At 41.4% G+C, this 27,072-nt stretch overlaps 1 protein-coding gene across 4 annotated transcripts in view; it reads right to left on the bottom strand.

Moving 5' to 3' along the window:
• Nucleotides 1–794: 794 nt before the first annotated feature.
• LOC119021561 (voltage-dependent calcium channel subunit alpha-2/delta-3-like) overlaps nucleotides 795–27,072 on the bottom strand; it is a 37,601-nt gene continuing 11,323 nt past the window's right edge. The window contains exons 7-40 of one of the 4 annotated variants that reach the window (XM_037101915.1): nucleotides 23,108–23,270; nucleotides 22,477–22,608; nucleotides 21,039–21,099; nucleotides 20,759–20,909; nucleotides 20,065–20,139; nucleotides 19,873–19,962; nucleotides 17,104–17,217; nucleotides 15,957–16,035; nucleotides 14,708–14,841; nucleotides 14,233–14,250; nucleotides 12,482–12,553; nucleotides 10,970–11,050; nucleotides 10,792–10,866; nucleotides 9,797–9,880; nucleotides 9,032–9,103; nucleotides 8,852–8,913; nucleotides 8,686–8,753; nucleotides 8,488–8,533; nucleotides 8,275–8,372; nucleotides 8,068–8,161; nucleotides 6,352–6,447; nucleotides 6,108–6,229; nucleotides 5,371–5,448; nucleotides 5,230–5,291; nucleotides 5,095–5,139; nucleotides 4,952–5,014; nucleotides 4,547–4,617; nucleotides 4,346–4,421; nucleotides 4,080–4,120; nucleotides 3,600–3,655; nucleotides 3,332–3,449; nucleotides 3,111–3,223; nucleotides 2,830–2,912; nucleotides 795–1,954 (exon numbers count right to left, since the gene is read on the bottom strand). In XM_037101915.1, coding sequence (XP_036957810.1) covers nucleotides 1,862–1,954; nucleotides 2,830–2,912; nucleotides 3,111–3,223; nucleotides 3,332–3,449; nucleotides 3,600–3,655; nucleotides 4,080–4,120; nucleotides 4,346–4,421; nucleotides 4,547–4,617; nucleotides 4,952–5,014; nucleotides 5,095–5,139; nucleotides 5,230–5,291; nucleotides 5,371–5,448; nucleotides 6,108–6,229; nucleotides 6,352–6,447; nucleotides 8,068–8,161; nucleotides 8,275–8,372; nucleotides 8,488–8,533; nucleotides 8,686–8,753; nucleotides 8,852–8,913; nucleotides 9,032–9,103; nucleotides 9,797–9,880; nucleotides 10,792–10,866; nucleotides 10,970–11,050; nucleotides 12,482–12,553; nucleotides 14,233–14,250; nucleotides 14,708–14,841; nucleotides 15,957–16,035; nucleotides 17,104–17,217; nucleotides 19,873–19,962; nucleotides 20,065–20,139; nucleotides 20,759–20,909; nucleotides 21,039–21,099; nucleotides 22,477–22,608; nucleotides 23,108–23,270 — 2,886 coding nt within the window. In that variant the 3' untranslated portion in view covers nucleotides 795–1,861. Of the gene's footprint in view, nucleotides 1,955–2,829; nucleotides 2,913–3,110; nucleotides 3,224–3,331; nucleotides 3,450–3,599; nucleotides 3,656–4,079; nucleotides 4,121–4,345; nucleotides 4,422–4,546; nucleotides 4,618–4,951; nucleotides 5,015–5,094; nucleotides 5,140–5,229; nucleotides 5,292–5,370; nucleotides 5,449–6,107; nucleotides 6,230–6,351; nucleotides 6,448–8,067; nucleotides 8,162–8,274; nucleotides 8,373–8,487; nucleotides 8,534–8,685; nucleotides 8,754–8,851; nucleotides 8,914–9,031; nucleotides 9,104–9,796; nucleotides 9,881–10,791; nucleotides 10,867–10,969; nucleotides 11,051–12,481; nucleotides 12,554–14,232; nucleotides 14,251–14,707; nucleotides 14,842–15,956; nucleotides 16,036–17,103; nucleotides 17,218–19,872; nucleotides 19,963–20,064; nucleotides 20,140–20,758; nucleotides 20,910–21,038; nucleotides 21,100–22,476; nucleotides 22,609–23,107; nucleotides 23,271–27,072 lie in introns of those variants that run through there. The other 3 variants (XM_037101916.1, XM_037101917.1, XR_005075644.1) reach the window with 3 other exon arrangements.

Raw genomic sequence — 27,072 nt, 5'->3', positions numbered from 1 at the left:
GGAAGTGAAAATAACGGAGCCTCGGCATGAGAATGTAAGTCTGACACGTGCGACAATATTAAAGGGACACTATGTAGTTTTGAAGAATAAATTATAAAAACATAAAATATAACATATAATATATAAATATATTATAAAATATTGTCCTCAGAACACTGTTTGAAGCTAGAAAGGTGGCAGGGTCTGCCATCTATAAAGAGAATAAACAGCATAATACTGTGTTGTTCCTTTAGTTTGTTTAGGCCTCAAAAATCAGACAGAAAAGATCTTTCTCTTCTACTCCAAAACTACATAGTGCACCTTTAAATAGCTGCTATTTTTTAATAGATGCTACAGTGTTTTCTTTCCCCCCCAGTATGAAACATACCATTTTTATGACACCATCCCTGAGCCGCCGGCTGCACCAGCCCTGAAGAACATGCTTTACAGCACCGTGCAGCGACGCTGAGACTCCAACTGTTTTATACTGTGTACAGAAAGAGAAAGCAAACAGCCTGAAGAACTGTTAGAGATGTAAACCTTTTAATAATCTAGTGCAGTCAAATAACTGTGAGATGGTAAATCAAATCTTTTTTTTGGTTTTGTTGCCAGCTCCCATTTTAAGTTGTGGTTTATCATGTACAAAACAGAGTATGGGTTCTAACCTGCTTTAATATTGAAATCTTTTTAAGTCAAAGTTGACAATGTATTTAGTTTTACTCATATTTAACAAACGCAAATGCTCACCCCTCACTTTTTTGTTATTTGATGTGTCTTTGTATATTTTGATCATATTATGTAACAGTTTTTTTTTGTTTGCTAGAGACTGTTGTGACTGTATTCTGTAACTAAATCAGTCTCCCATTAATACCATTCTGTGAATTAGTATATTCTGTATAAAACATTTATGTTTATATGTTTAACTTGTTAGTTGTGTTATGTGGCCTCATTCTTCCCAGTAATATTCCATGTCCGATACTATACAAACTGGCATCACCACAACATTGCCACACATGCGCACACACAGACACAGAAAATAACACAACTGTTAAATAAAGGAAGGAAAATATTTCTTTGTATTTATTCATCAGCTTTCTTAAACATGTGTTTCAGAATATCACCTTGAGGTCACCTTGACAAATGACTGAATATATCAATGTATCTTTTTCCTCATGCATCTTTAGCTTGTCTGAAATGTCTTAAAAACTGGCAGAATAAAGCAAGTTTTAATGTTCTGTTGTCTCGCTTGTATTTTACATGACACATAAACAAGGAAAAAACATTTTAGTTACAAAATAAACTTAAAATATTTAAAGAAAGAAAAACTATGACAGCATTGTCAACTGTTTTTAGCAACTTACTGCCAAAAATATAGACCGCTCTGCATTTTTTTCCACATACGACAAAAGTGCATTTTACATTCCGCAGACTTATATTAGCCTTCATTTTTTCCTAACAAGAAAGAAACAAACACATTTGTTTTCTTATGATCATCCTTTGCACAAAGGACCTGTTTTATACGTTTACAAGAAATACCTGTTCTCCTACTGCAGGCATCTGTTTTTACTGCTGACGTACTGCATTTCTTTCTCTTGATTTCAGCACACATTCTGGACAATATGGCAAACTGTCAGTGACTTGATGCTCTAAGCAAAGTCACTCAACACTTTTTCTCATTTTCTTTAGCTGCACCACATTGTTCATGTTTTCTGCTTTAATGGATGTGAGCCTCAGTACTACAGGTAAAGATTTTTTCTTAGTAGAGCGCTGCCTGTTGCAGAGGTATGAGCAAATTCATTTGGCCATGTTCTCTATGTGTTTATACTGTAAGCATCCCTCTGTTGATTTAGTCCTTACTGACGTCCAGCTCTCCTGCTAAAGGTCACCTGCTGATGGTCGCTGCTATCAGAGGGAGCAGAGCTGCTGTCAGAGCGCTGGTGAGGCGTGTTGCTGAACCACACTCCATGGCATTTTCCTGTGGAAGACAAAGTCATTTGTGATACATTTGAAGCTATAAAGAGCATGATCAAAAATGTTACCAGGGTGGATTATATACTCTCGTTTTATCTGGGAAAGATAGTAATGGATGCAAACAGGTACTGTTGTTGAACAAGTTGGGTCTTATTCTTGTTTTTTTGGCCATTATATTGGTCAATTGTGATAACACAGTTCCAACATTAGAAGGGCACTCAGTAGAGCACAAACCTCGGCCAAGCCAAGCAGTTCCCTTTAACTACATAAAACTTTATTATCTTGCAATGTTATAGAAAGGGGAAAAAAATGTGTTGGACTCAGCCCTTTAACCGGATCTGCATCAGAAATTAATGGGGTCTATTCTATTCTGGGTTTAGACCCATCCAAGTTTGGTGGAAAGACATTCTCTAGTTTTTGAGCAATCAAGCTGACTGACCAACCAACCATCCAGCCATCGATTGAACTAACCAACCAACCAAACAGCCAACCAAACACTCATCAAGCCAGCCAACCAACCAACCAGCCAACTAACAGTATTTTACATTGATGAGAACAATCGTATTATTAACAATAGTTATGACTTAAGACTGAAGTTGTTATTCAACATTTTATTCAACATATCTTTAATATACTTGGTCTCTTCCTTGCCATGAACGATATGAGAAGAGTAACCACTCTGAAGCCTGTACAGTAAATGTGAAGCTACTGCAGCTCTTTAGCTTAGCTAAGCATAAAGACTGTAAACAGGAGGAGAGGCAAGGGTTAGAAATCTGCCTTTGAGCATCTCTGAATCACATATTGTAAAGTGGCCTGTTCTAGTGCTCAAGTATCAACGTCACTGCATAAAACTGTACAGTCATACACACACACTCATACCTCAGGGTGGAAAGGATGACACGATTCAGGCTTCTTCCTGTCCTTCTGAAACTTCAGTCTGTCACATTTAAGTGACTCGTTGTGTTCAAAGGCGTCAAGGATGAAAATACACCATCAAGTTCGGAGCGTCACCAACATTAACACAACTCCTTTAGCCTGAGGTGAAACTTAAGTGGTGCAACTTAAATAACTCATAACTCATAGTAATTTACAAATATTATTATTATGATGCTTCCAAGTTTCTACATTTCAAACATCTGTGTTTCATCTGGAAAGGATATACATGATCTCGATAGGATCCATTGTTACTGGAGGGGCACTGCTGCAGTCACACTTATTGTCCACGACCACCATGAAGAGGTTGCTACTGGGAATCTGCTGTATGACAAAAGATCTGCAGCCCAAACAGAGACGAACATTTACTATTGATAAGGTTATACATATTATTAGCAAAGGGGGTGATTAATTACATTAAGGTGGCCTAAATCACCCAATACAGTACCTGAAACAGCCCTCACAGTCGATGTTGCCTGTCGTTTCTTTGATGGTGCGTTCGGAGACAAAGGCAGGGTATTCTGTATCACATGGCACCATCATATGTTTACCCCGAGATCTCTGAGCTGAATGTGTGACAAAACATTTTTAACTGAACTGCAGAAATTGACAACACTGTAGAGAAAAAGGGGGAGGTTTCCAGTGTTCACTGTAATACCTTCTCACACACTCGCACATGGCTGTAACATGCATATAAATATATGAACTATGGTTACCTTTAACAGAAAGGTCGATATTCCACCAGCTGTAAAGGTTAAATTCTAGCAGAAAACTGAAGAGAAAAATACAAACGGCAAATCAATAATAATATATTTCCGGCGACAGTCATAGGAAATACTGAATATGACGGTAAGCTAATAATCATATCTGTTTTTACAAAAGGGTATTAATAGTAATTGAGCACATCAACCATATTATAAGCAGTGCATAACCATGAACCTGTGTGTCACGTTCCTGGTTAACATTCACAGTTATTAATATTATAGACAGCTGAAGGGCGTAATATGTGAATATATTTATAGAAAGATTTATAGAAACAAAAATGTATTTAAAAAGTATCCTTGTTCTTATCAAATCATAATAATACTAATTAATAGACTTTAAAAAAAAAATTATTATATTACATTAAACACACCACATAATGTCATAATGAGCCCATATAATAAACATAAAAAAAGTTTTTGTGCTATTCTTACATGACAAGTTCGGTCAGGAGCCATTTCACAACAGTGAAGGGCTGAAAGAGAGAAAAGTATATATTTTTAGAGCCTGAGTGCAGAAATGAAATATTGTTTACTGCGGTTTAAATGTCATCGTTTATCAGTGTTAACCACAAACCCAGAGAGATGTATCCATGCTGCTTATTTCAACTCAGGTCAAACAACTGTAGACGTACAGTAGTCGACCACAGATTAGAATTGTCTCCATCTTTAAATATAGCAGCTCACATTCTGGCACTTACATCTGATAAAGTGCGTGCACTGTCGCTGCTCCCAGCATACTCTTTGCAAAGGGCCTGGTAATCATACAGCGTGATCCTGAAACACAAATGGGACAGAGTAAGTTGCAATCAACCATAAATATGTCATTATTATCACAAGCTTTGATGTCAGGTTTAATTTATCAGTTCAAGTTCAGAGAAATGATACACCCTGTCACCCACCTTTTGAAGGACCCCATTTGTAGAAGTTTGTTCATAACAGCACCCTCCACCTCTCCAAAGAAGAGCCCTGTCTGAGAGAGAAGTTATGTCAAAGCACACAGACACACAGCTTAACACACACACACACATTTTACAGGATTAGATGCATGCTGTGGTGCAAACTTATATTATCACATCTAAACATTTTTATATTCATAATAGATATAAAACAGTGAGTAGACTTTTTTAATTCAATGGTTTCCTCTGTCTTTCACTTTTCAACTTTCGTTTTGGAAGAACTAACCCGCTCTACACACATTAAAGACTTGTGAGGAACCATTTTCGGAGAATTTGGTAGCTTTGGTAAAATGAGAAAGTTTTTTTTTAGATGTTTCCATTATTTTGTCCAAACAAAGTACACAGTACCTGAGATTGCTCCTCTGTGACGAGAATGAAGCCGTTGTTGTCAATGAGATAACAGTTAATGTCCTGTTAGAAGAATAAACAGATTATTTTAACAAGACAACCTGAGAAAACAATAAGAAAGAGAGTCATGTGACTGTTCTTACCTCGTTATCACAGCTAATGCTACATTTTCCATCCAGGGCTGTACACTGAGCACAAAACAAGAGTGGCTTGGTTTCACACCTCATCAGCGAGCTCAGTTATCATTAAACACATTGCAGAAGTTGTTGTGTCGTTACCTGTCTGCAGGCGGTCCAGAACTTCCTCTGGAAGAACTCGAGCTTCATCTGGATCCCGACAGCTGAGCACAGAACCAAGCACATAAGAGACGGCACAGTTTCCAAAAATAAATCCAAGACAGATGGTTTAGAGGTTTTTACCTGCAACAATTGGAGACTTTCTGTCATCGAGGAGCTGAATTGCAGTGCTGGCCAAGACCACGCTCTTATTCTCTAAAGCTGGAGAGGAAGAGCAGAGAAGTCACTTGAGGTGATTTGTTCAGATTTCACCTACTGCTCACTAGATGGCACCCTTTACTCAGCAGCCTCAAAAGAAACCGCAGCACAAGTCCATTACTTCACGCTAATGGAGCGCAGTCCGAGGGTTTTCTACAGCCAGATGAGTCTAATAATTCTGTAATGGGTGCTGTGATTGGACATTTCACGTTATGATGGCAAAGCCTGAGTGGACGCAGTCATCATTAACAGAGGAAAGGTGGTAAATGTCCTGTAGAGTGGCGCTGAATTCCCCCACCACCCTGAACAGCAGGCTGAGTGTGGGCCACATTAACTGCAGGAGAGCTGTGAGGGTGGTGAGCTGTGCCGCGCATCCTATCAGTGGAAACCAGTAAAAGCCACAATCCATAACAGAAAGAGGGATATGGAAAAAGACTGATTAAGATGTTTAAATGCTGAGTGACTAAGGAAACCAGATGGATTTCCTGGAAGTACCCTATATAATGCTGCACTCGATAATTGAAAGTATATTGAGAGTGACTTGTATAATGTGCAATGCAGATAACTTAGCAGCAGCAGATCAGTACCTTTGTGCAGGGAACTTTTATTTCATACAACACACTTTCTGTCATGTCTTGTGTGTGTTATTTTGTTCTGCATACCTGTGCTGAAGGGGATGGAGTAGACAAATGTGCCAGGGACCTGCTCTGCCGCTCTCTTGTACCACAGAGGGAAGTGATCAGCATTAAACACACCCTCCTTGTCCTCCGCTGTCAGGAAGTCTCTGAGGACGCACACACAACGAAGCTGACGTGACGAGCGAAGGATCAGATTCATCAAGCACAATCACCGCAGAACCTCGAGCTGTAAGTAATGATTACAGAGATGTTGAGCGACGGCACTCACCGATTGGAGAGCTGATCGGCGGGCACAAACAGGTTGGTTCTCGACAGGCCGGTGCGTGTGCCCAGGAAGGCAATCTCCACTCCTTTGTCTGAGTTCCTGTGTAATGCAGAGCAGGGCCACATAAACACATCTGTACTTTTACATATATGATATAGGACATTGTATCTGATATATAATGTTCTGAATGTTTTGGTAGCTGATACAGCTTTTATGTTGGAGGTGTAACATAAAAATACCACTTCAAAAGAATTACACTATGCAACAAGTAACATCTTCTCAAACTAGTTTGCTTTTTATTAGTATTAGTATATTAGTAAATAAGCAAAACATTGTGCCTTTGGACTGGTATTTTCTTGTATGTATTCATTCTTGTGTTTGTGTTTGTTATGTCTATTGTGTATTTGCTAATAGGTTTTATGTTTTATTCTAAAGGCCCACATAAGGACAGGCATTGCAAGCTTAGACTATATATGATGTGGAGTGTGGCATCAGTTTATACTACTTTATCAAATAAACATTAAGTAAATAATAAGGGTACATTAATCAATATTAGTTAATCCTGTAATAAGCATTAATTAACAGTTAATTGATATAATAATAAACATTAAGTAATGTTAAACAACAAATGTTAACAAATTACTCTTGTTAACACATATCAAGGGTTTGCATGTAAATGAAACGTTCCAATTTGTAACATAGTTGATCGTTGAGTCTCAAATACTGATGCTTTCAGGTTGGGAGGTCGGGCCCACCGCCTGGAAGGAGTCTAAACAATCAACTGTCTTACGAACTGGACCTTTAAGGTACTAACAAGTATTACTGCATGACTGATGAAGGTTTAATTAGCATACACAGTATGTCATGAAGATGTAAGTTGTTCTTATAAATGTTTCAGGTTTCTGATTTTTGATGATTATCATATGATTATTACCAGGAAAATTATTAAATAATATCAGTATCACCCATAAGTTGAAAAGTTACACATGACATGTATCCTAAGACAGATCTCATACAATATGTACATCAGGGCACTGTAATAAGAGAGTTTGATGATAAGTTTGGTTTCCATGTTTCCATGTCCTTCCAAGTGCCTTAAAACAGCTTTTGGTCACTTCGATGGTTCCAGTCTAATGTAATTCTATTGGAAGTGATGGAGGACAAAATGCACAGTCCTCACTCTGTGCAGACATTAACTTTTAAAGTTCAGCTGAAGCCAATATGAAGCTTCAGTAGTTTGATTTAAAGAAATAAAGTGTCTGTCCTCCAACACTCTTAAGCTTCTCCTTCCCTGCACGACTGCTCCAAAAAAAAAAGAAAAAAAAAAGAACACAAAGTGTGTCTGGGTAAGTACAAAGACTGACTTTGGAAGATACAAACTTGATTTGGGTAACTTAGACAGATGATCACATTAGCTTCAGCTGAACTGTGAAATGCTTTTTTGCACAGAGCGAGGCCTATGGAACTTATATATTGCCTGGATATTGCCTTAAGAGGGAATGCTAATGGTTATCATCAAATACAGACAATTTTGACTTCAAAATCCAATTAAAGTGACCAACTCTGCTTTCAAGTAAATATAAGCTTGTGAGTATTGTTTACTTGAAAGCAGAGTTGGTCACTTTAATTGCCATTTTCTATGAAGGCATACTTTATAAAGGGGTTGTAATGAACGGATTGTAACTTTGTCCTGGGCTTTACTGGCAGAAATGTTCTTACTCTGACTTGTTGAGGGCGAGTCCGGTCCAGTAGGCCTCCAGTGGAGCTGTGACCACTGCATCAAATAACACCTCCTGGATCAGCTCTCTGTCACCTGCCAAGCGTTTCAGACCAGTTTAACAAATACGGACCTTTATGACCCAAAACATCCATTTGCTTTACAGAAATCTCCCTGTGGTCAATTCATCCGTCTCGAGTGTCTCTTACATTTGAGGTGTGGTCTGCGGCCCGTCATGAAGAGCTTGATGGCTTGAATCTGGGTCAGGTGACGGTGCTCGTGCTGCTCCTCTGTGTTGCAGTAAGTCCTGTGGTCCAAAACAGAGCCAACACTGTTTCATCACATGCCTCCACATCCCCGATGAACACAGAGGGATAACCTACATAACGCATGAATGCCCACTTCCATAACCCCGGCGTTACCATTCATCTGCTAGGGCGACATCTGGCTGTTCCAGATCACGGAGCCCTGAAAAACACAAGTCAGTAACGCTTCAGCAATGCCGGCCTGGGAAAAGCGAGCCAATAAGGTCTTCAAAACAGGCAGGTCAGAGTGACATGCGTCTCACTGTATTGAGGCTTTTGTTAATAGAGTAAATGGCGAAGTTTCGAGTGACATACCAGCTTCAACTGACACATTTCCTCGGAAGAAGTACTTTCCATGACCTCTGGAGAGAGCCACTCCGACACTGCAGACGCAGACAAAGAAGAGAGTTAGCATTACGTGCAACCGAGACATAAACTGGAAGAAAGTCGTTACGGGAATGTAATAAAACCCTTCCTCCACCTGAATGGTGTCCCTTTAATGTCAGTGTAGTAATAGTCATTGTGCATCTTCAGGACACGTCTCTAAAGGAGAAGCAGAAGAGGTGCGGGTGAGATTTGCTCCTTTCGTCAAGAGACAGCAGAGACAGAACAACCCTCATCTGATATGGAGACACTAAACATGTTTATCTGCACGCCTCACCCCTCTATCCACAGTCTTCTTCACCTCCATGGAGAAAGTGCCTGTCCTTCTGTTCACCATAGCGTTACGTAGCTGAAAGATAAAGAGCACAGAGAGGCTCATAGAGCAGAGAAGTCAAGGCTGGGTCGCTGATCTAGCAGCCTGTAAGTGACGGCCATTCCACCGAAAATACCTTGATAAGGCTTGACAATTCTTCTGATAATTCCCTGATCATCAGAAAACAGAGCAGTGCAAGTGCCAGCGCTAGTTTCAAGCCGATGCAGTTGCCATTTTCACGCCCCCCCGCCCTCGTCGTGTAAATTGCAAATGCACTTGCTTCCTCCTGTGCGCCCCTGGGTGTGTTCTCGTTCTTAAAATGAGGTGTGGTCAGGCGCAATGATGGCGCATTGCTATCTTTATGCAGCAGAGAGCAACTGCGCCACGGACCAATAAAAAGCTGGTCTAAAGTCAAGGCAAGCATTTTTTTCTTTGTCATTTAAAATGTGCATTATTCATATAGTAAGATGTGCCGACAAGCCAGGTTCACTTAGATTTAATGATTTGAGAGGCTGCTCCCAATATGCAATGAAGTTGCAGTTACAAATACATTTAAGCAGCAAAACTGGAAGCTTTAGTTGAACTGTGCACCTCGCTCAGTAGATAATCTGCTGTTTAAGTAGCGAAAGGGAGATGGACATGCGCCTAGTGTTTCATATTACGCATGAGACATTTGTAATGAAGGATGATATTTTTTTAACACTGTTTTTTTAGAGGTCGAACACGTACGGCATCATCTTTGTCTTCCCACTCCACCTCTGAGAGATCCACGCTGCTGTAGTTGGGCTTCCTCCTCTTCTGACCGTCCTGATACTGCACACACGAACACAACACACACAATTCAATGCTCCCCTCTCGTGTAATGCTGCACATTTTGACTTAACGGCCTTAACATGTCTGCTAATCTAGCCTCACCCAACTGTGAAATCTGCACGTGACACATAGTTTTCAAATTTACGAGCTTGATATTAAAGAAATAAATCAATGTAGCGATCTGTCTTTTTGTTTTTCAGTGCTAGAATGATGCTGTGTGCTCTTGTTCATCAAGCTTTGTTTTGGAGGCAGCTACTTTGCTGTTTAATAATCTAACAAGTCGTCTGTGAAATTAACACTGTCAGGTAAATTAAAAATAATTAATATGATTGATAGGATATCCAGGCTAAAAAAAAAAAAAAAAAAGTCAACAACAAATGCATTTAACTTTACACGTCAAACTCGACAGGAAACAAGAAAGTCAATGACTACAACCACAGCACAGTTTTAGCCACAAAGATACACTCACGAAAAAAAACCAGCACAGACTAACACGCACACACACAGTTGCACAGAGAGGAATAGCACTAACACTGGCACACACAGATCCACTAGCACAGCCATAGCTCCTGAGGAACCAGCGGTCCCAGGGCGAGCGGCTGTGGTCTCTGCCAGCGAGTGTTAAGTTACCTCTGGGAAATCTCAGGCCAGCCAGCCCTATGAGTGGCCTTTATCCCTGCATGCATACATCAAAGGAAAAGGTGGGGATTACAGACTATACGAGCCCACAAAGCCTCCTAACCAGATAACACATTTGTCTCTGTGTGCACTCGTTAGCGGAGGCGTTCAGTTCATCAGTTTCGGTTAAGCATTGAATTGCATGGACAAAACAAAAAGAAAGAAAACAGGGTAAAATCAGGGAATGCAGTGAGACAGTTTGGTGTTAAAGTAACGTTAAGAAACCAAGTTACCAAGGGTCTGAGGTCCGGGTGCGTCAGGATGTAGCCGTTGTTCGTGATAGCGAACGCGTACCCATGGATCCCTAACTAGAGACGCGAGACGAGAGACACAAGGAAAGTAATTTAAAAAACAAAAATGATAGTAAGTTAGTTTGTGCAATGCAAAATGTACAAGAACAGCTGATTGTACCATATGTTTAGGGATGAGCTTCATCAGCTCCTGCAGAGGGATGTCTGTTCCTACGACCCCCAACAGAATACCCTGGTTCTTCTGCATGAAAAGATTCAAAACACACGGACAAAACTTTAGATGAAAACTACATGAAAATACAGGCTGTCAGCAGTTGTGGAAAAAGTAGTCCAATACAATTAAAGGCGCTGAATTCAAATCCCTACGTAATTTAAGACATTCAACATAGGGGATGTGACACATTCTTGTTGCATATTACATGTTTAGATTTGAAATACTGATTAATCAATGTGTAGGCAGCGTTTTACTGTTGTAGCTGGTTGAAGTGGAGCTATTGTTCAACTACGTCACGTAAGGTTTGGTGGATTAGTCCAGAGAGTCAGCCCCCTTCAAAGAGTCACCACTTCAAGGTTGAAGGTTCAATGTTTTTTTCATCTACAACACAGGGCTGCACGATAACCAGCAAGTGGTAGTCTTTTTATTCTACACAGACTTGTTATTCATTCTGAAGTTGGAGTCTGAACAAAGAAGCTCCGTAGTCTGGTGGTATGACAGCAGGTACTTCTGTATCGTTTGTCAGGCAGCAGCAGGGTGAACAGGTTGGGGTGGGAGGTGTCTTTTATTTACTTGTGGGCTCTGTGCAGAAACCTCAACAAAATCTCTGATGCATGTCAAGTATGTTCTGGTCATATTTACGTCTCGCTGCAGAGCCTTCATGTTCTGGGCCAAACCATGGCAGTTTGTAGTGTTTCCAGCAAGGATGCTTTCTTGCAGACTTGGAGCTGGTGTGTTTCTGTGCTTTGTGTTTCAGAGGTGCTTAGTGAGGCTGGGCATGGCGTTGCTGCTGGATCGCATTGGATGTAATCAGCATCTGCTCTTATACCCAGACCTTCCCTCCGCACCGTGCCAGATTATTGTCGCCACCTTTCCTGTGGACCAGCTCCTCCACCTATCGCCACCCAGCCTCCCGGACTTCTGCCAACCCACACAGTCCTGCCTGCCTGAGCCAGCCACCTGCGTAACCGGGAGTCTCCACCTGCGCCACCCTGCGCTCGAGCTTACCACCTCTACCTGCCAGCAGTCCCTTTGTGATCAGTAAATTCACTTTCCAAATATACTCCCTGTTTGGCATCAACTCTTGGATCCACCTGTTCCACTACAACCGTTACAGGTCGTGAGTTGATTAATCTTGTTGGAAAACACTACACTAATGCTGCTAAACAAATTCATATTTCATTATGGCCTTTTCTCTGATCTTTTTGTTTTGTCAGATATATTTAAGGGTTTTACTTCTTTGGGCCTTGATACAGCTGTTAAAATAAAAGCATCTCAGAGGTTTGGACGTTATAGACTTCTGAAGCGTGACAGGGGGCCCCAACTAGCCATGGGGTATTCAAGGTAAAAATATTGTGAGTCATTAATTTAATCTTAAATAATGTATTGAATTTTAAATTGGTATTCTAAAATGTAAAATGTCAACCTGAAGAGTGAAACATAACTATAATCACTCACCGTTTCATTCTTTGTGCTGAACACAGGCATGGCAACTGTGGTCATCAGAGCTGGGCCGGCTTTCTCCTTCATCTGAAAAGAAGGACATTTCTTACAGTTGAATGCTCTTAGCTGGATCATCGCACTGAGAGGGGCGTTAGCGTGTTCTGCGATCAGGTTTGTAAACAAAAAGACAAATATCCAAACTCTATTATTCAAGATATTATATTACTGAGAGAGTCTAAACAGTAGCCAACACTGTAACTTGTGCAATATATTATCCTGCCAGTGTGTTTAATGTTCAGTCAAATTTGAATTCCAAAGTGACGCTATTAATCCTTTCATTTAACAAAACCTCTAAACTGTTCAATGCAATCATAAGTGAATGTAAAACAAAAACCAAAACAGCAGGCGTGGAAATTAATTAATAGTAATGAACAGCTTCAGCAGCCAGTTACCAGTAAAGAGACAGACTAACTGACATGATATTCAATTAAAACTTCCAGATAGAAGAGAGAGGAGCGTGACTTATTGAGCAGGGAATAATGACTTCAGGATGTGACATTATCAATGCTAGAGGTGGCTACACATTTAAGTAAATAGCACATTGAAAGGTTTCATTAGATCTTGTAACAGCGTACTATTAAACACGGATTCAACATTCATTTCTTGCACAAAATTTAAATTTAAAACCCAGCGACAAAATGAGTTCCTGCAGAATGACACAGGATCCTGCTCGAAAGCCCTCCTGTTGTCAAAGCTGAGCCGCGTGAGTCTGACGTCCTCAGAGGAGGAGACGAGGTCAGCTCAGAAGGATGAAGGCTGACATAATTAAGCACATGAGCGCTGCTAAAGTGGGTCTGCTATTCCCTCACCTCGTGAATCGACACAGCTGAGTGTGAGTGTGTGTGCGTGCGTGTGTGTGTGGTTGATGTTCACCTGTGTACGTGCATGCATATGAGGCGCTGGAGCTGTGTGAGCTACAGTGTGTACTGGCCAGCTTGACAAAATGAAGAATGGTGGGTCCTTAAATTCATCACAACACACAATGGAAGTGGAAACTGGACCGCTTCGCTCCGCGTGCACACGCACACGCACGCACGCAGACACACTCACACACACACGTACACACACACACACACACACACACACACTCAGGTAAACGTCTAACCACCTCCACTGCTCTCTCTCTCCTCTCTCTCGTTCTCCTTTTCTCTCTCTCCCTTTCTTGATCGCCCCTCCAATGTCAGTTTTATTATGGGCTTTAGGAGATAAAATGCAATGATCCACAGAATGATGAATGGTGTGTCTGAGGCTGAGATACAAGAGCACACACTCCAGAGGACAATCTCCCAACCCTTCTGTGTGTGTGTGTGTGTGTGTGTGTGTGTGTGTGTGTGTGTGTGCGTGTGTGTGTGAGGGAGAGAGAAAAGTACTACAATAAATGCTCCTCTGCTTCTCCTGCCCCTAAGAGAGAACAGCCTCTCCTCACTTTAGACTTCCAAGGAAATATTAAAGCATAATGTAGAAAAGTAGGAACAATGAGCAGCTATTTAACCTCACAAGTCACCTCCACTTCAAACGATATGACTCACGTTTACTGAGTCCCAGTGGAAACCTTGACTTACCTCCCATGATCTTCTTTTCTGAAGCTTGTTCAGAACTACTTCCCACAGCATGCGGTTGATTCTTTCATATTGAGATGACAAATAAATTGTGTTTTTTTTTCTTCATATAAATGATGAAAGATCAGCTCACGTGTATATATTTACCTTATAAGCCTGCGAAAGCTGAAATGAAAGAAGAGACGCATAAAGATTGAATCATCCGGTGAGTTAAAGCCTTCACATTGTGCATCGAATTTGTGGACGCAGATGTACGTTGCGGGGGGAAGATCCATGCAGATTAATGAAGCTCATAATGAAGAATCATTCCAGCAGCATGGAGAATAATGATGAGAAAGCAGGCGCTCGCATGTGCATGCTTACTGTACAGTACAAGGATGGACAAAATATGTCTTTTCTCTTTTGATGATGATGTAATGCAGGACATCTTTGTGATACAATACAATTAACTGTATTACATTATATATGAGAGATTTCTGTTATTTTGTCCAGTCTCTGTTGAGAGCATGGCTACTGCGCTTTACATACAAGCATGCACTCTCATTCATATATAAATGTAAAGTGGGAATGAGGACTGATAACTTAGAAAATCACAGGAAGTCATGAGGAGACTTGTACTTACAGCACTGTCCACGTAGGCTTCAGTCCACACCGTGTCGTGCTCGTGATCAATGACCTTTGGGCGGCTCATGACGTGGAGATACCTCATCACGTTCTCCTGAACGTCTGCTAAGGTGGAGATCTGACTGAAGTATCCTGCAATTGAATACACAAACATATTAACATGAGGCACATCCTCCACAGAGCACCATTTTTAACTTAAAGAACATTTGTTCTTTCATGCATTTGAACATGAAAATGCATTGTCTACACATCCTCATGCCAATGCAAAGTCGTGGAAAGTTTCGTAGTCATGAACATGAAACTGCTCCATGCAACGTGTCCAGTATAATCCAACTTAGTTACGACAACTACTTCAGTTGTTTAGAGGAAAGCTTCAGCAGTGGTTTGTTCTGAAGCTCCAGAAGTGTTTTGTGGAGTGAGAACAAAATGGAGATTTTTTTTCAACAGGACTGATTTATTTTTCTGCAAACTATATACACGCAGAACAATTTGAAAGATCCTTTAACAGCTTTAAAATTCCATGATGGAGCTCTGACTAGCTACAGTACACACTGTTGGGTTCTCAAGTGTTTGATGTAATCCAGTTTCGTCGACATATTACCCCGACATGATGACTGTAAAATAATAGAGCAAAAGTACATTGTTTCCTGCTTACATGCACTAATGTACTTTGCTACTTCTCATGCCTGCTAATGTCCCTGACTTCACTGAACCACAGTGGAAACAGGCTTCCAGTGGCTCAGCTTAGAGCGACACAGGAGCCATTTGACTTGCTGTCAGCTCCCGCTGTTGCTGACAATGCCTCATACTGGACATGTAAGGTTACCCCACAGTGGGGGTTTGTATAGGGAAGGATGTTTGGGGCTCGTCTCCCCACAGTCGCTCTGTGATCTGTTTTCCTGGCTGCGACTTTCCCTTCCAGAGGGCACTCATCCGGAGCGTTGACACGTGGGAGCCATCAGCAGCGAGCAGCCAAGGGGGAGACACTCTGACAGGAAGAGGGATTAGAGCGGATTGACCTCTGACCCCTCCCAAGTGCCACTTCATTGCCTCTTGGCAGAAAGAGTCTGAGCCAGCACATACACACATGGAAACACATGCAACACGCACACACACACACACAGCCAAACCACACAGACAGGACACATCCTCATCCTCGTATCACACCGCAGAAACGCCGCATCAGAGCGTTCTCGACACTCTGATAGGAAGCTGTCTTGAGAAGTGTTTATCAAAAAGTCCCAAACCTTTGTTGGCACAGGCCATCCATTTGAGGTTATCAGCAAATGCGGACTCTCGTCCAATCAGGTAAGGGAATATCCGCACCTGTGCAGAGGACACATAGATGGAGGGATTAAAAAAAAAAAACATGCAAAGTGATTCGTCTCCTTGGTGCTTTATCTTCCTGTCCTGATTCTATCTGCTCTGGTGAAAGAAGTCGCTGCATGTTTTTACATCCTCATGAGAAAACACTGAGCATTAAGCTTCTCTTCGGATCCTTCTTCTTCTTCTTTACCCTATTTTCAGTCCTTCTTTGCAGGTTTTTTGAACAGTAAGCTGTGATTTTTTTTTTTAAATTTCATTTTGCTCTGTCTGCAGTTAAATTCAGTTTATTTTCTTCCGTTGGGGGTTGGGCACGAGGGCATGTCCCACTGTCCTTTTAAAGAACGCTGTGTGACACTTTGCCAAACCTGCACGGCTCATTGGCTCCAGATGCTTTGCTAAGCATAAAGCCTATAGAAAACACTGAGTGGCTGCCATATAACAGCCCTGAGGGTGTATGAGTGGGGGGGTGGGGTAGCCTGCCAAACACTGCCCTGTACGCTGCCAAACACTGCCAACATACATATGCTTGAGAGGACTGAGCAAAAGCCCTTGGGCTGTTGTTTTTATTGCTTTGTGAGTGGCACCGCAGTCCATTTCATTTTCAATTGCGTTTAGGTTTTTCAAAGGGAGGCAAACAAAAGATTTGATTCCCAGGAAGAAGTGTGAAGAGAGCGACGGGGACCAAAGCCTCTGAGACCGAGCTGCTTGTTCATGCCCTGCCCTTGAACGGTTAATTTCCCATGTTTTTTAATCCCTAATGGGGAGAAAATACCCCTCTGTAAGGTTTCAACATGTTGAAAAACATCCAACATCGACATGGATTTAATATCAGAGATTGATGAGTGGTAATGAAGTAAGAAGCCAATTCCTCAAAATGTCAAGACCAAAGCTCCACCTGACATGAAGTATTAAAATGTACATCTATCCCCGCTGGAATGAAAGTGCAGAGCAAGCAGAAACTTCAGAAAAAAGGATGTGTAACATTAAAATTAGACATTAAATAGACACTGTGTGGATCAGAGGAGAAAGAGAAAGGAGAGAGAGAGAGAGAGAGAGAGAGAGACTCACCTTTCTTTCGGGCCAGTTGTACTTTTCAAAGACGTCGTCATACATTGCAGTCGCCCCGTCGGTCACCAGCATTATGGCCTGGCTGCACACGCTGCCGCGTCCAGTTTGGTTAAACTGCAGAAAGAGCGAAAATACATAAAGACAATGATTAAAAACACAAATTACACCCGAGTTGTTGTTTACACATTAAACAAACACAGCCAAAAACATCTGTTCCCACTGTACATGATGATGTAAAGGCAGCTGTGCAGCCGTCAGTCAATAAACTACAGATTAATGTCTTAGTAAGATAACCCGAGGAGAGTGGTACGCTTTATTCAGAAGCAAGAAGATGCATCGCAGTAATTAAGTGGTTTATTGACCTGTTAGAGTAAATGCGGAAACAAAGAGGAGTGTGTTGTGACACGATCACAGGATGAAACCTGCTGAGCAACGCTGCTCTCAGATCACACAAGCCGAGCATCAGAAGGCCTTCAGAGCAATGGACGCATGAATCTTCACTCATCTGTCTGAAAGCATGAGTGACTGTGAAGTTGTGACATTATAGGACGGGAAGCCGAAGACGCTTGTATCCACTCTGACCAAAAGGCTTTGTGACTTTAATCCCCACAGTCATGTTTAACAGGTGGATTAAAAGAGTTCCTCAAAGAGAGCGCGGCGTATCTCTGACACAGACATCCTGAATACAGGAGCACCCCTTTTTCATTAGCAGAGCCCTTCTTTATTATCAGAGCTAGGAATAAAAAGCTTGTTTTCTGACTCGCCACAGTGTCTGTCATTATTTTCCACCTGTTTTGACTCACGATCAGCCTGATGAGGTTTAAATACATAGAAGCCTTTTTACAGCCATCACTTAAATGTATTTTTAACCAATCTGGGAAACAGATGGCACATTTCCACATTTGTGACCAGTCAAGATTATTATCATTATTATTGTTATTATTACAAACCAGGCTGGAGCCGTTGGGAAGGCTGTACTCCAATAAAGAAAACAACAAGGAAAGGATGAAACACCTGATCCAGACGTTAAAGATTAGTTTGAGACAAACACATTTTCATGCTCATTTACTTGTAGGATGAACAGGAAAAGTAAGATGATGGCCAATGATCACTCACAATATGATTTTTTTCACAGCAGACGTTTTGACTTGTCCTCGTAGGAAAACACACAGGCGATGGTGATAACAGAAATGATGGCTCTGCTCTATTTCAGTGTCTCAGTAAGCTGTGACAGTGACAGTGATCATTTACACCTGTGAAACGTCACATCAGTGTGTGACCTCCCTCACACGGTCAGTGGGCCGTCCTCGTCAAGAGGCGACTGGCTGACAGTGGAGGGTCGGCAGCTCATACAGTTCACCCGGACTGTGAACGGCAGCTCATTTGCTCTTTTCTCTCTGTGCAGCTGGCGTCCATCCTGCACCTGCTTCTTTTCCTCTGCACCGTTCAACTCGTCCTCAGCACCCACATACCCCTACACACCCATAGATGCTTTCATTGCTGATTTCAACACCCTGTGGTTCATCTTAAATCTGCATAGTGTAATAAACAATGTTGTTTTAATTACTATATCTCTTACTTGGACAGAGGAGGATTTTCAGGAATACAGTGGAAACGTCAAAAGTCATTATTGAAGATATTCCTGCATCCTTTTTTTTGAAGGTTTATTATGCAATTTGTTTCATACAAATAGAATAAGTGAATATACAAATGATAAAAGACATAATCAATCACCTTGATAGTCAGGCAATCGATGTTGATAAAATCTAATCAATCAAACACTTTTGTTTTGGAGGTAAATCAATGATGTTCTCAAATCATCCAACAACGGGAAGCCTTATATATTGTGATTTATATACATATACATATGTGATATCTTTGTGCCTATGAGAGGAGGACACTGTGTTTTTTGAGACACTGCTCTCCTTCAACTGAGCAAGACTGGCTGCAAAAATGCTGCAGTGTTCTGTAAGTGTTTCTTTTTTGATTTCCTCGATGATAGGCAGGCATTCGGACTTTATTCGCCGGCCAGTGGTGTAACAATGAATTTCAAGAGTAGGCTACTGGCTACCCGATTACCATATTCATTGCAGGGCTTTAATTAATCTGACAAATGCAGAGGTAAAAGCTGCGGTCCCTCAGCTTCAGCGGCGCAGCCAGAGCTCGCCTGAAAACAGGGAGATAAAAGGAGTGCGCCGCGGCTCCTGGCCTTATCTGCTTTGTGTTCCAATCAGCCACGTTATTAATCATTGACATTAATTAGAGCCATTAATCACGCTTCAGAATAGATGTGTCTGTGTTTGGAGGGCGGAACAGGGATAGCACTAGAGCGTTTCGACAGGCGACACCCCCCCCAAATGCTCAAATATATTCGACTGGAGTGTGAGACTTTTTATGATTAGCGGAGAACATGCCGAGTGTTGTACTCCAATACTTCCTGTCACCGAAAACAAATGTGGCTTGTAAAATGAAAGTTTTCCTAATGTTCTGGTCAAGTGGAGTCCGTCAATTAAATGAAAATAAAAGTGTAATCCGCGATAGTCGAGCACAGATTCATTATTTAAACGTCAAATGAATCAATACATAAATAAATCAGTCCGAGGAGGCTCATGAATACTCAACAGCATTGTCACATAATCAGTAAGCAGTAAAACAGAATTTAGTTGATCTGCCTCATGATACATTAGAAGACTGATGTTTGCAAAGCGTCCCTGTGAGGATGACAGTGACAGAGGCTCATGTAAAGAGCTGTACAGTTGTGGAACTTACATCACTCAGGATTGTGAACGCTTCAGCCAGCGCTTCACCCAGCAGCCCGATCCCTTTGGCAAACAGCTTGTCCAGATGTTCGCGGAAATGCTAACAGATAACGACAGAAGTGGAAAAGACGGGTTTTGAGCATTAATCACAAAAAAATTCAACCTGACGCGATCCGCAGACATTCATCACACAGAGACTCACATCTTTGTTGGTTCTGTCGGCTCGGACCAGCGTGCCATTCAAACAAGGCTCCACGTAGTGGATCTCCTGGTTATACTGAGGAGACACAAATAACATTTCAGTTACACTTTACATTAGATTACACATATTAACCATTAACTGGCTGCTTGCTACAGTGCAGTAACATGCTGGCTCTTTATTAGTCATTATAAAGAAGATATTAGTGTCTAATTCTACAACTACTGCGCCATTAACATGTGTTCCTTCCAGAACATCATCCAACATTACTGCTTATTGATAAAGTTGTTGTCCATGAATTCAGATCTGAATATGCTTTGCTCAGTATGTGCTTTATAAGGCGTTACCACTAAAACAGTTATTCTGCCTTAACAACACTTTGTAAACACCAAGGCCCAAAAGTCACTATTAATTCAATAAAGCCCAATCCAATATCCCATTACACGCTATAAAAACATATCTAAATCTGCTAGTTACAGATTTTTACTAGAATCTCCTTCATTTATATATACTGGGCGAGTCTCCGATATAAACCAGATATTCGTCATCAAGATCCATGCATTATTCCCTGAGAAATTAGTACAAATGTTGAAACAAAATTACAGAGAAACAGGACAGAGAGACTCGTATAAATTAACAAAGACGAACATGCACAGACACAAACTGAGAAAAACAGGTCGGTTCGGCGAAAATTTACTGCGATGATGTTGAAGAAGTCGTCATCGCCAAGCGTGTCTAATATGGAGGAGACAGTCTGCCTGGCGATGGTCAGCCTCAGTCCCTTCATGCTTCCACTGACATCCACTAAGATTACAACATCCTTCGGAGACGTCGCTGCCTGAATGTACCTGAGATACAAATAACTACATTACACATTCTGATCCACTGGGAACCGCGATTCATGAACAATCTTTATTAACAGACAATGTTACGCAGCAACACAAGCAGTGATTTTTGTCTGGGACGTGGAGGCTTACCACTTCCTGTTTCTACAGTCAAAGCCGATGACACCATGTTCGTCTGGGTGCCACTTCACTCCTGGGGAACAGAGCAGGCGCTTGATTAAGAGAAAGTGTACAACACAGAAAATGACAACATCTGACTGTGGACAAACACAAACGCTGACTCCTTGACATATAACCATAACTAAACATTTTACAAGTCTGTCAGTTCAAAGTGTAACTGGAATCACTGAAGGTGCTGCACCATGTTGTAATCACAGCCTTTCACTCAGGTAAAGGTAACAACACCACGCTATATTAAACTACATATAGAGAGTACACGACTTGGATCTAAGATTTCCCTCCAGTAAATGTAAAAAGTGAGTATCAAAAGCAGTCTCTGTCAGCTGTATTATCATATTATTGCTTTATCAGTGTGTAATTTGATGCATCAGAGGCCTTAAAAAAGTTCACATTCCATTTTGTACTGTCAGCGAGGTGGATCTACATGCAGACAAAGTTCATGTAAGAGCCTTTTTGTTTTATCTCTGGTCTTCTCTCTAATCCTGACACAGCTGGTGGACTGCCAGCGTCTTCAATTAAAGAAAGAAAAATAATCTGATAATCTGATTGGCTTTTTTGACATTGATAACTAATATTTTATGGGAAAATGGGTTTTCCAGGGCTAAATCTATCAGAATACATAATATCTTAGAGAGTTATCACGTTTTGTTTGTGAAGTCTTAATCTGAAAGATATATCTACGGGAAATTAATGTAATGGTGAAAAAATATCAATTTAATGGAATAAAAATGTATAAAAGCATAAAGGGACGAAACTCAAAATTGTGCTGAAGAAAAGAAACTGAGCGAATGTACTTTCAACCACTGTCTAGGATATAAACTATTATTGAGTCTTGAGTCACTCTTTCACTCCCAAAATAAGAAACCAAGAGGAGTTCAGTCAAGTGTGATTTCCAGATAAATGATAACAACATTAGTAACAGTGTATTGTTAAAAAAAACACAACATATTTTATATGAATGGCTCCAAATGCATAAAACATACAGAGTTTATATCTGTTACATTATCATAAGTTGTATCTTGTCTCTGCGGCTTCGCTCCGGCACTGCAGTGAGCCCACCGCCTGTTTTATATCACTGTAACAGTCTGATAGCTTCAGTTGGAGACAGCAGCCACGCACTGTTCCTCCGTACGACTGTGGACCCACTCCGACAAATTCTGATTAATTACAGCCTGTATATATGCATCCTCTCTGATGGTCTGTAAAATTACAACATTAGCCAAATTACCCTTTTAGTAATTCTAAATCATTTGTTCTGATCTGTTTTTTTTCCCCTCTGCGCTGACGGCTGATGGCTCCCTTGAGACCAGCCTTTCTCTTCCCACACACACACACACACACACACGGAAACACAGTGAAATAAGCCGACAGACCGACAGACAGCACTCACCAGGGTACTGCCTGAAGAAACCCTTGGCGCTCCCAAAGTACTGCCAGATCAGCGTTGGATCTCGTTCGAAATTATCCACAAACACTTTATTGAGAGCCTCTGACCAGTAGACTCCGTTCACTATGTCAGGATCTGAAGAGGAAGAGGGCAAACCCACACACACAAGCAGAGAAGTGAATTAAATGGTGATAATGGTAATCATTCTGGTCACCATTACCAAGTGAGCGGTTGACCTTTGTCCCTTATTGACCCCCCTGAAGGAGATACAAAGCCTGTGACTAAATCCTCCCCTCCCCTCCTGCTGCTGGACGAGCCTCCCTTTGTGCCGTGAACAGAGAGTTATGGGGAGTCCATTATAGCCACACAAAAGCGGCCGAGGCCATACACAGGGTGAGGTGACACTCTCCGGTATAAAACGAGAAGCGAGTGAACAGCCAGCATATGACAAACAGCTTTTCCATCTGCACTCTCTCCAGTCTCTTCAAGGGGTCTGCAGTTGCTCTCTGTTTACGTCTGGACTGTTATCGATCCCCCTAACTCCACTTCTCCCAGCGGGAGCTACCATTCCTCACTTTCACTGCCGTTCATCGGCTCACAATAAATGCTCACGCAGTCCAGGCCGAGCTCTCACCTTTGTTGTACATGTTGGTGGGCACCTGCACCACGCTGAGGCTCAGGTTGACGGACAGGTTATTGAAATGGTCGTTGGGCTCCAGGAGGAACTGCCCCCCCAGCTCCACGTTATTGCCCTGCTCGTCCACTTCATTGATCAGCACAGCGTTGAAGTACTCATACTGTGGAGAGCAATGAACACGGCAAATGTTAACTGCAGCCTGCAGAGACGTAAATGTGCAGTCGTGAACTCTGTTATTCTTTTATCACAAAGCTGAAATAGCAATGTTGATGTGAATATTAAAGGATCGGTTTGTATTTTTATGAGATAAGCCTAGCTTGAAACAATACAAATATGTGCATATGTGGGAGAAAATCCACCGTCCTCACTCTTAAATTCAGTCGAAGTCAAACCTGTGCTGTCTGAATCAGTCAAATCAAACGAGCGTCCTCCATTTACAGCGTTTTAGTACAAAATTGATGAACTGATTTGTTTTCCCCTGATAATGTTCCTGCAGCCGAGGTTTACTATCACAAAGACGGAGTCCAGGACTGATCTCTTATGTTGGAGCCACAGTGTGCTGCAGTGCTGCAGGGGGTGACGTATTTTTGTAGGCTAAGCTGAGAGTTAGCATCGCCCTGGCTCTCAATTGAAAGATATACCCTGTTAGATTTTACCCTTTGTGTTGGATTTTGGTTTAGAGTTTATGATGCTTACATGTCCTATTCAGCAAGATAAACTTCACATATGAACATGACTTTTGTGAATTTTGAGGCATAAATGAAACCACCAGGAGTAAAAAGCCAATCTTTGACCAAACACTAACTACATCACTACATCACCACTGAGCTTCCTACTACACGTCACTATGAATTGATCACTCTACACTTACTGAAAAGTTAAGAATGAAAATAAGGTCCACCTGTGAAGACAGACCAGTGAATAGATGAGTCTGCGTTTTTGGTGTGATGATGTTTAATGTTCCTGACAACTGCTGCAGTCTCATTTAGCCACTTGTTAGCAGCTGCTGTTTTGTTTTTTTTGTTTTTTTTTTAACACATAAAAAATGTTTTAATTCAAATTTGGGGTATTTACTTTACAAAATTTTTAAGTATCTTAAGCCTTTGCTAACCACAGACCCTATCTCTTTTTTTTAACCAACATGTTGAGACAAAGGAGCAGGATTGTAAGAATCTATAGGAAGAGGAGGAACAATTACAACAGCCAAAAACCGCTTCGATGTGCACATGAAAAGTAAGCGTCTCCTTTCTAAGGCCTTTCTAACGCAGATTATCTATCAAATGCACAATAACATGAGCTAACTCTAAATCGGTTGTCCTGGCATTACAGCTCATGAAATCTGAAATCCAAAAAAAAAACAAACTCAGAAGTAGAAAGAACAAAATGAAGGGATGATTAAAAAAAAAAGAAAAAGGACTACATTTAAATTTATCTCACAGTGTATAAAATATATAATTGGTATTTGTACACACAATTTGGGACTCCGGGACACTTCGACACAACAAACAGGACTAGTAAAGAATCAGTTTATCTGCTCTTCAGTGCCGCTCTTTATTTAGTGCGGTTTTAAAATTCACCAGTGTGTCAGCTAAAAATTGTCACTGCGGTCTAAGAAGGACCTGCACCCCTGTGACCGCCCGTGAGAAGTCGGGCCTCCCTGAAGTGAAAGCCAACAGTTTGTCTGTCCCGTCCTTCACTGCCTGCTGCAGCAGAGGAAAAGACTGCCTCATCCTGTCTGAGCGGCCTCTCTGTGGCCTGTGGTCCTCATTGTCTGCACTGAGAGGGAAGGAGCGGGGAGATGGAGGGAGAGATGGAGGGAGGGAGAGAGATGGGTGATGGACTCTACAGCATCACACTCGGGGGAGGCCGCGCGGGCATCACCATCAAGCAGCCCCTGACAGCTCATACCACGCCTGAGCAGCTCTCTGACGAGCTGCGGCAGGGCGAGGGGGGAGGAGGAGGAGGAGGAGGAGGAGGAGGAGGAGGAGGAGGAGGAGGGGGGAGACGGGCTGCAGAGAGGGGAGCAGCAGGGGAGAGAAACGTGCACCCTCAGCAGATCTGATAGCGCTGTAGAGAGGCACGTTAACCACCAGGGTTATTACTGTAGAGCAGGCCACGGGACACTGCAGCTCTACGAGACGCCCCGCTGACTCTTACACCGCTGCAGTTAGCTGGAGGCCCCACTGCAGAGATGTGCCCTCCATTACAGGCTGCGGGGCCCTACTGTACCCACAGTCACACGTCTGCAGATGCTGGGTCTCAATAAGCTCTATTCTGTACGCCGAAGCTTTAATAGGCGCTGACTCACACTGTCGCTGCTTTAACCAGCTTCTTAATAGAATCCAAGCTAACTGATCCAAAGCTTCGCGGATCACGTTGTTCAAGATGTTCAGTCACATTTGTATATATGAGGAAAAGACATTAAACACTCTGTAGCATCGTGCCAGTGTTATTTTCAACACAAATTTTTATGATGTTTATAAAACCTGCACGTTAGCAGCTTATTAATAATATGAACTATCAGAATTTTAATATTTTCCAACATCCCTCTCACTCTCTTTAATATTATATATATACAAAAAATATGAAACACACATTATGCAACACATTTTTTAAAAATCTTTTTTTACTTATGCTTCAAATGTTTCAGGGGCAAACACAGAAGCAGAAATGTCAGCCTTTAACGTGAAGCTCAGCGGGATTTTTGGCCAAAAGATTTAAGAAAGCTTTAAAAGCACACAAAGAGCATTTCATTCAGAGTGTTGTTTTTTTATTCTGCTGGTGTGCCTCTGCATTTATTAAAATGTTCAAATTCAAATGTCAAGATTATTGTCTATGGCATAATGTCAGAAATACTGTCCTGTGCCAGGGGCTGTAACCAACGTGAAAATATAAACTAATGAAAGAATCACATAAAATTGCATTAAAGCTTAAACAGTTTCATTATCTACTATTAACTTGTGGTCAATATAAAACCATGATCACAAACCTCTGTGCTTCCTGTCAGGACTGTTTTTCATTTGTTGTGTGTTCTGCCTTTGGTCTTTGAGTTCAAATAAAGGTTTGAAATAAATAATAGCACGTGTACAAAGCTGCAGTAAAAGTAGTGACAGTAAAATGGATGCGACTGATTTTCTCAAATCTGCCAGAAGGCTTTATAGGCCCACGTCAATGTTGTGAGTTCAATGCAAATGCTCTCCAAGCCATCACAAAACTAAAGACACATCAAATCAAATTAATTTTAATCAAGTTAGCGGCCAACTTTCTGTTGCTCCATCACCAGGCCTGATCTGCACACCCTTGAACCGCGGGGGTCAATGTAAAAACCCCCCCACTGACTGTCCTGACACGAAGCAGCTGAGATAAGAGCAGCCGGCTTATCTCATTGTGGTCAGTGAAATGGTGCGTGAAAAATGTGCGGTGTCAGGGGAGGCGAGGTTGGCTAAATGATGCCAGGAGGAGTAATATCATGACATCACATCATTATCGCAGGTGGATATTGAATTTTCCTTATTATTTTTTATGGCCTTTACAATGAGACGTGTGTGTGAGAGGCCGGTGCTGTGTGCTGTTAAAGAGCTTGAGCTTAACAAATGTGTATAAGTTTTTTCTTTTTTTTTTCTCATATTATTATATGATCTATAAAAACACATTAATGGTGGTGATGATGCTATTAAAATGCAACATACACAGATATGTGTCTCTGGAAAAAAAGAAAGTCATTGAATTATGTTCACAGATGGATTTCTGCAGCCAAAATATAAGGAATTGAATTAATACTGGTGTTTTCTTTCATTTGTGGAATCCATTTATATATACATTGGTTGATGAGGATCAGTGGACTGAAAGTGAAAGACAACAAATTGTCGAATAAGCATCTAACTGAAAACTTAGTAATAACAAGCCAAATTTAATTCAATACAATAGATGAATGTTTTAAAATAAGTCTCAGATCGTTTCCT

Source organism: Acanthopagrus latus, chromosome 6 (genome assembly GCF_904848185.1).
Source record: "Acanthopagrus latus isolate v.2019 chromosome 6, fAcaLat1.1, whole genome shotgun sequence".
Taxonomy (NCBI): Eukaryota; Metazoa; Chordata; class Actinopteri; order Spariformes; family Sparidae; genus Acanthopagrus; species Acanthopagrus latus.
Note: the sequence above shows the minus strand (reverse complement) of the source record. Positions and strands in the feature narration are given on the sequence as shown.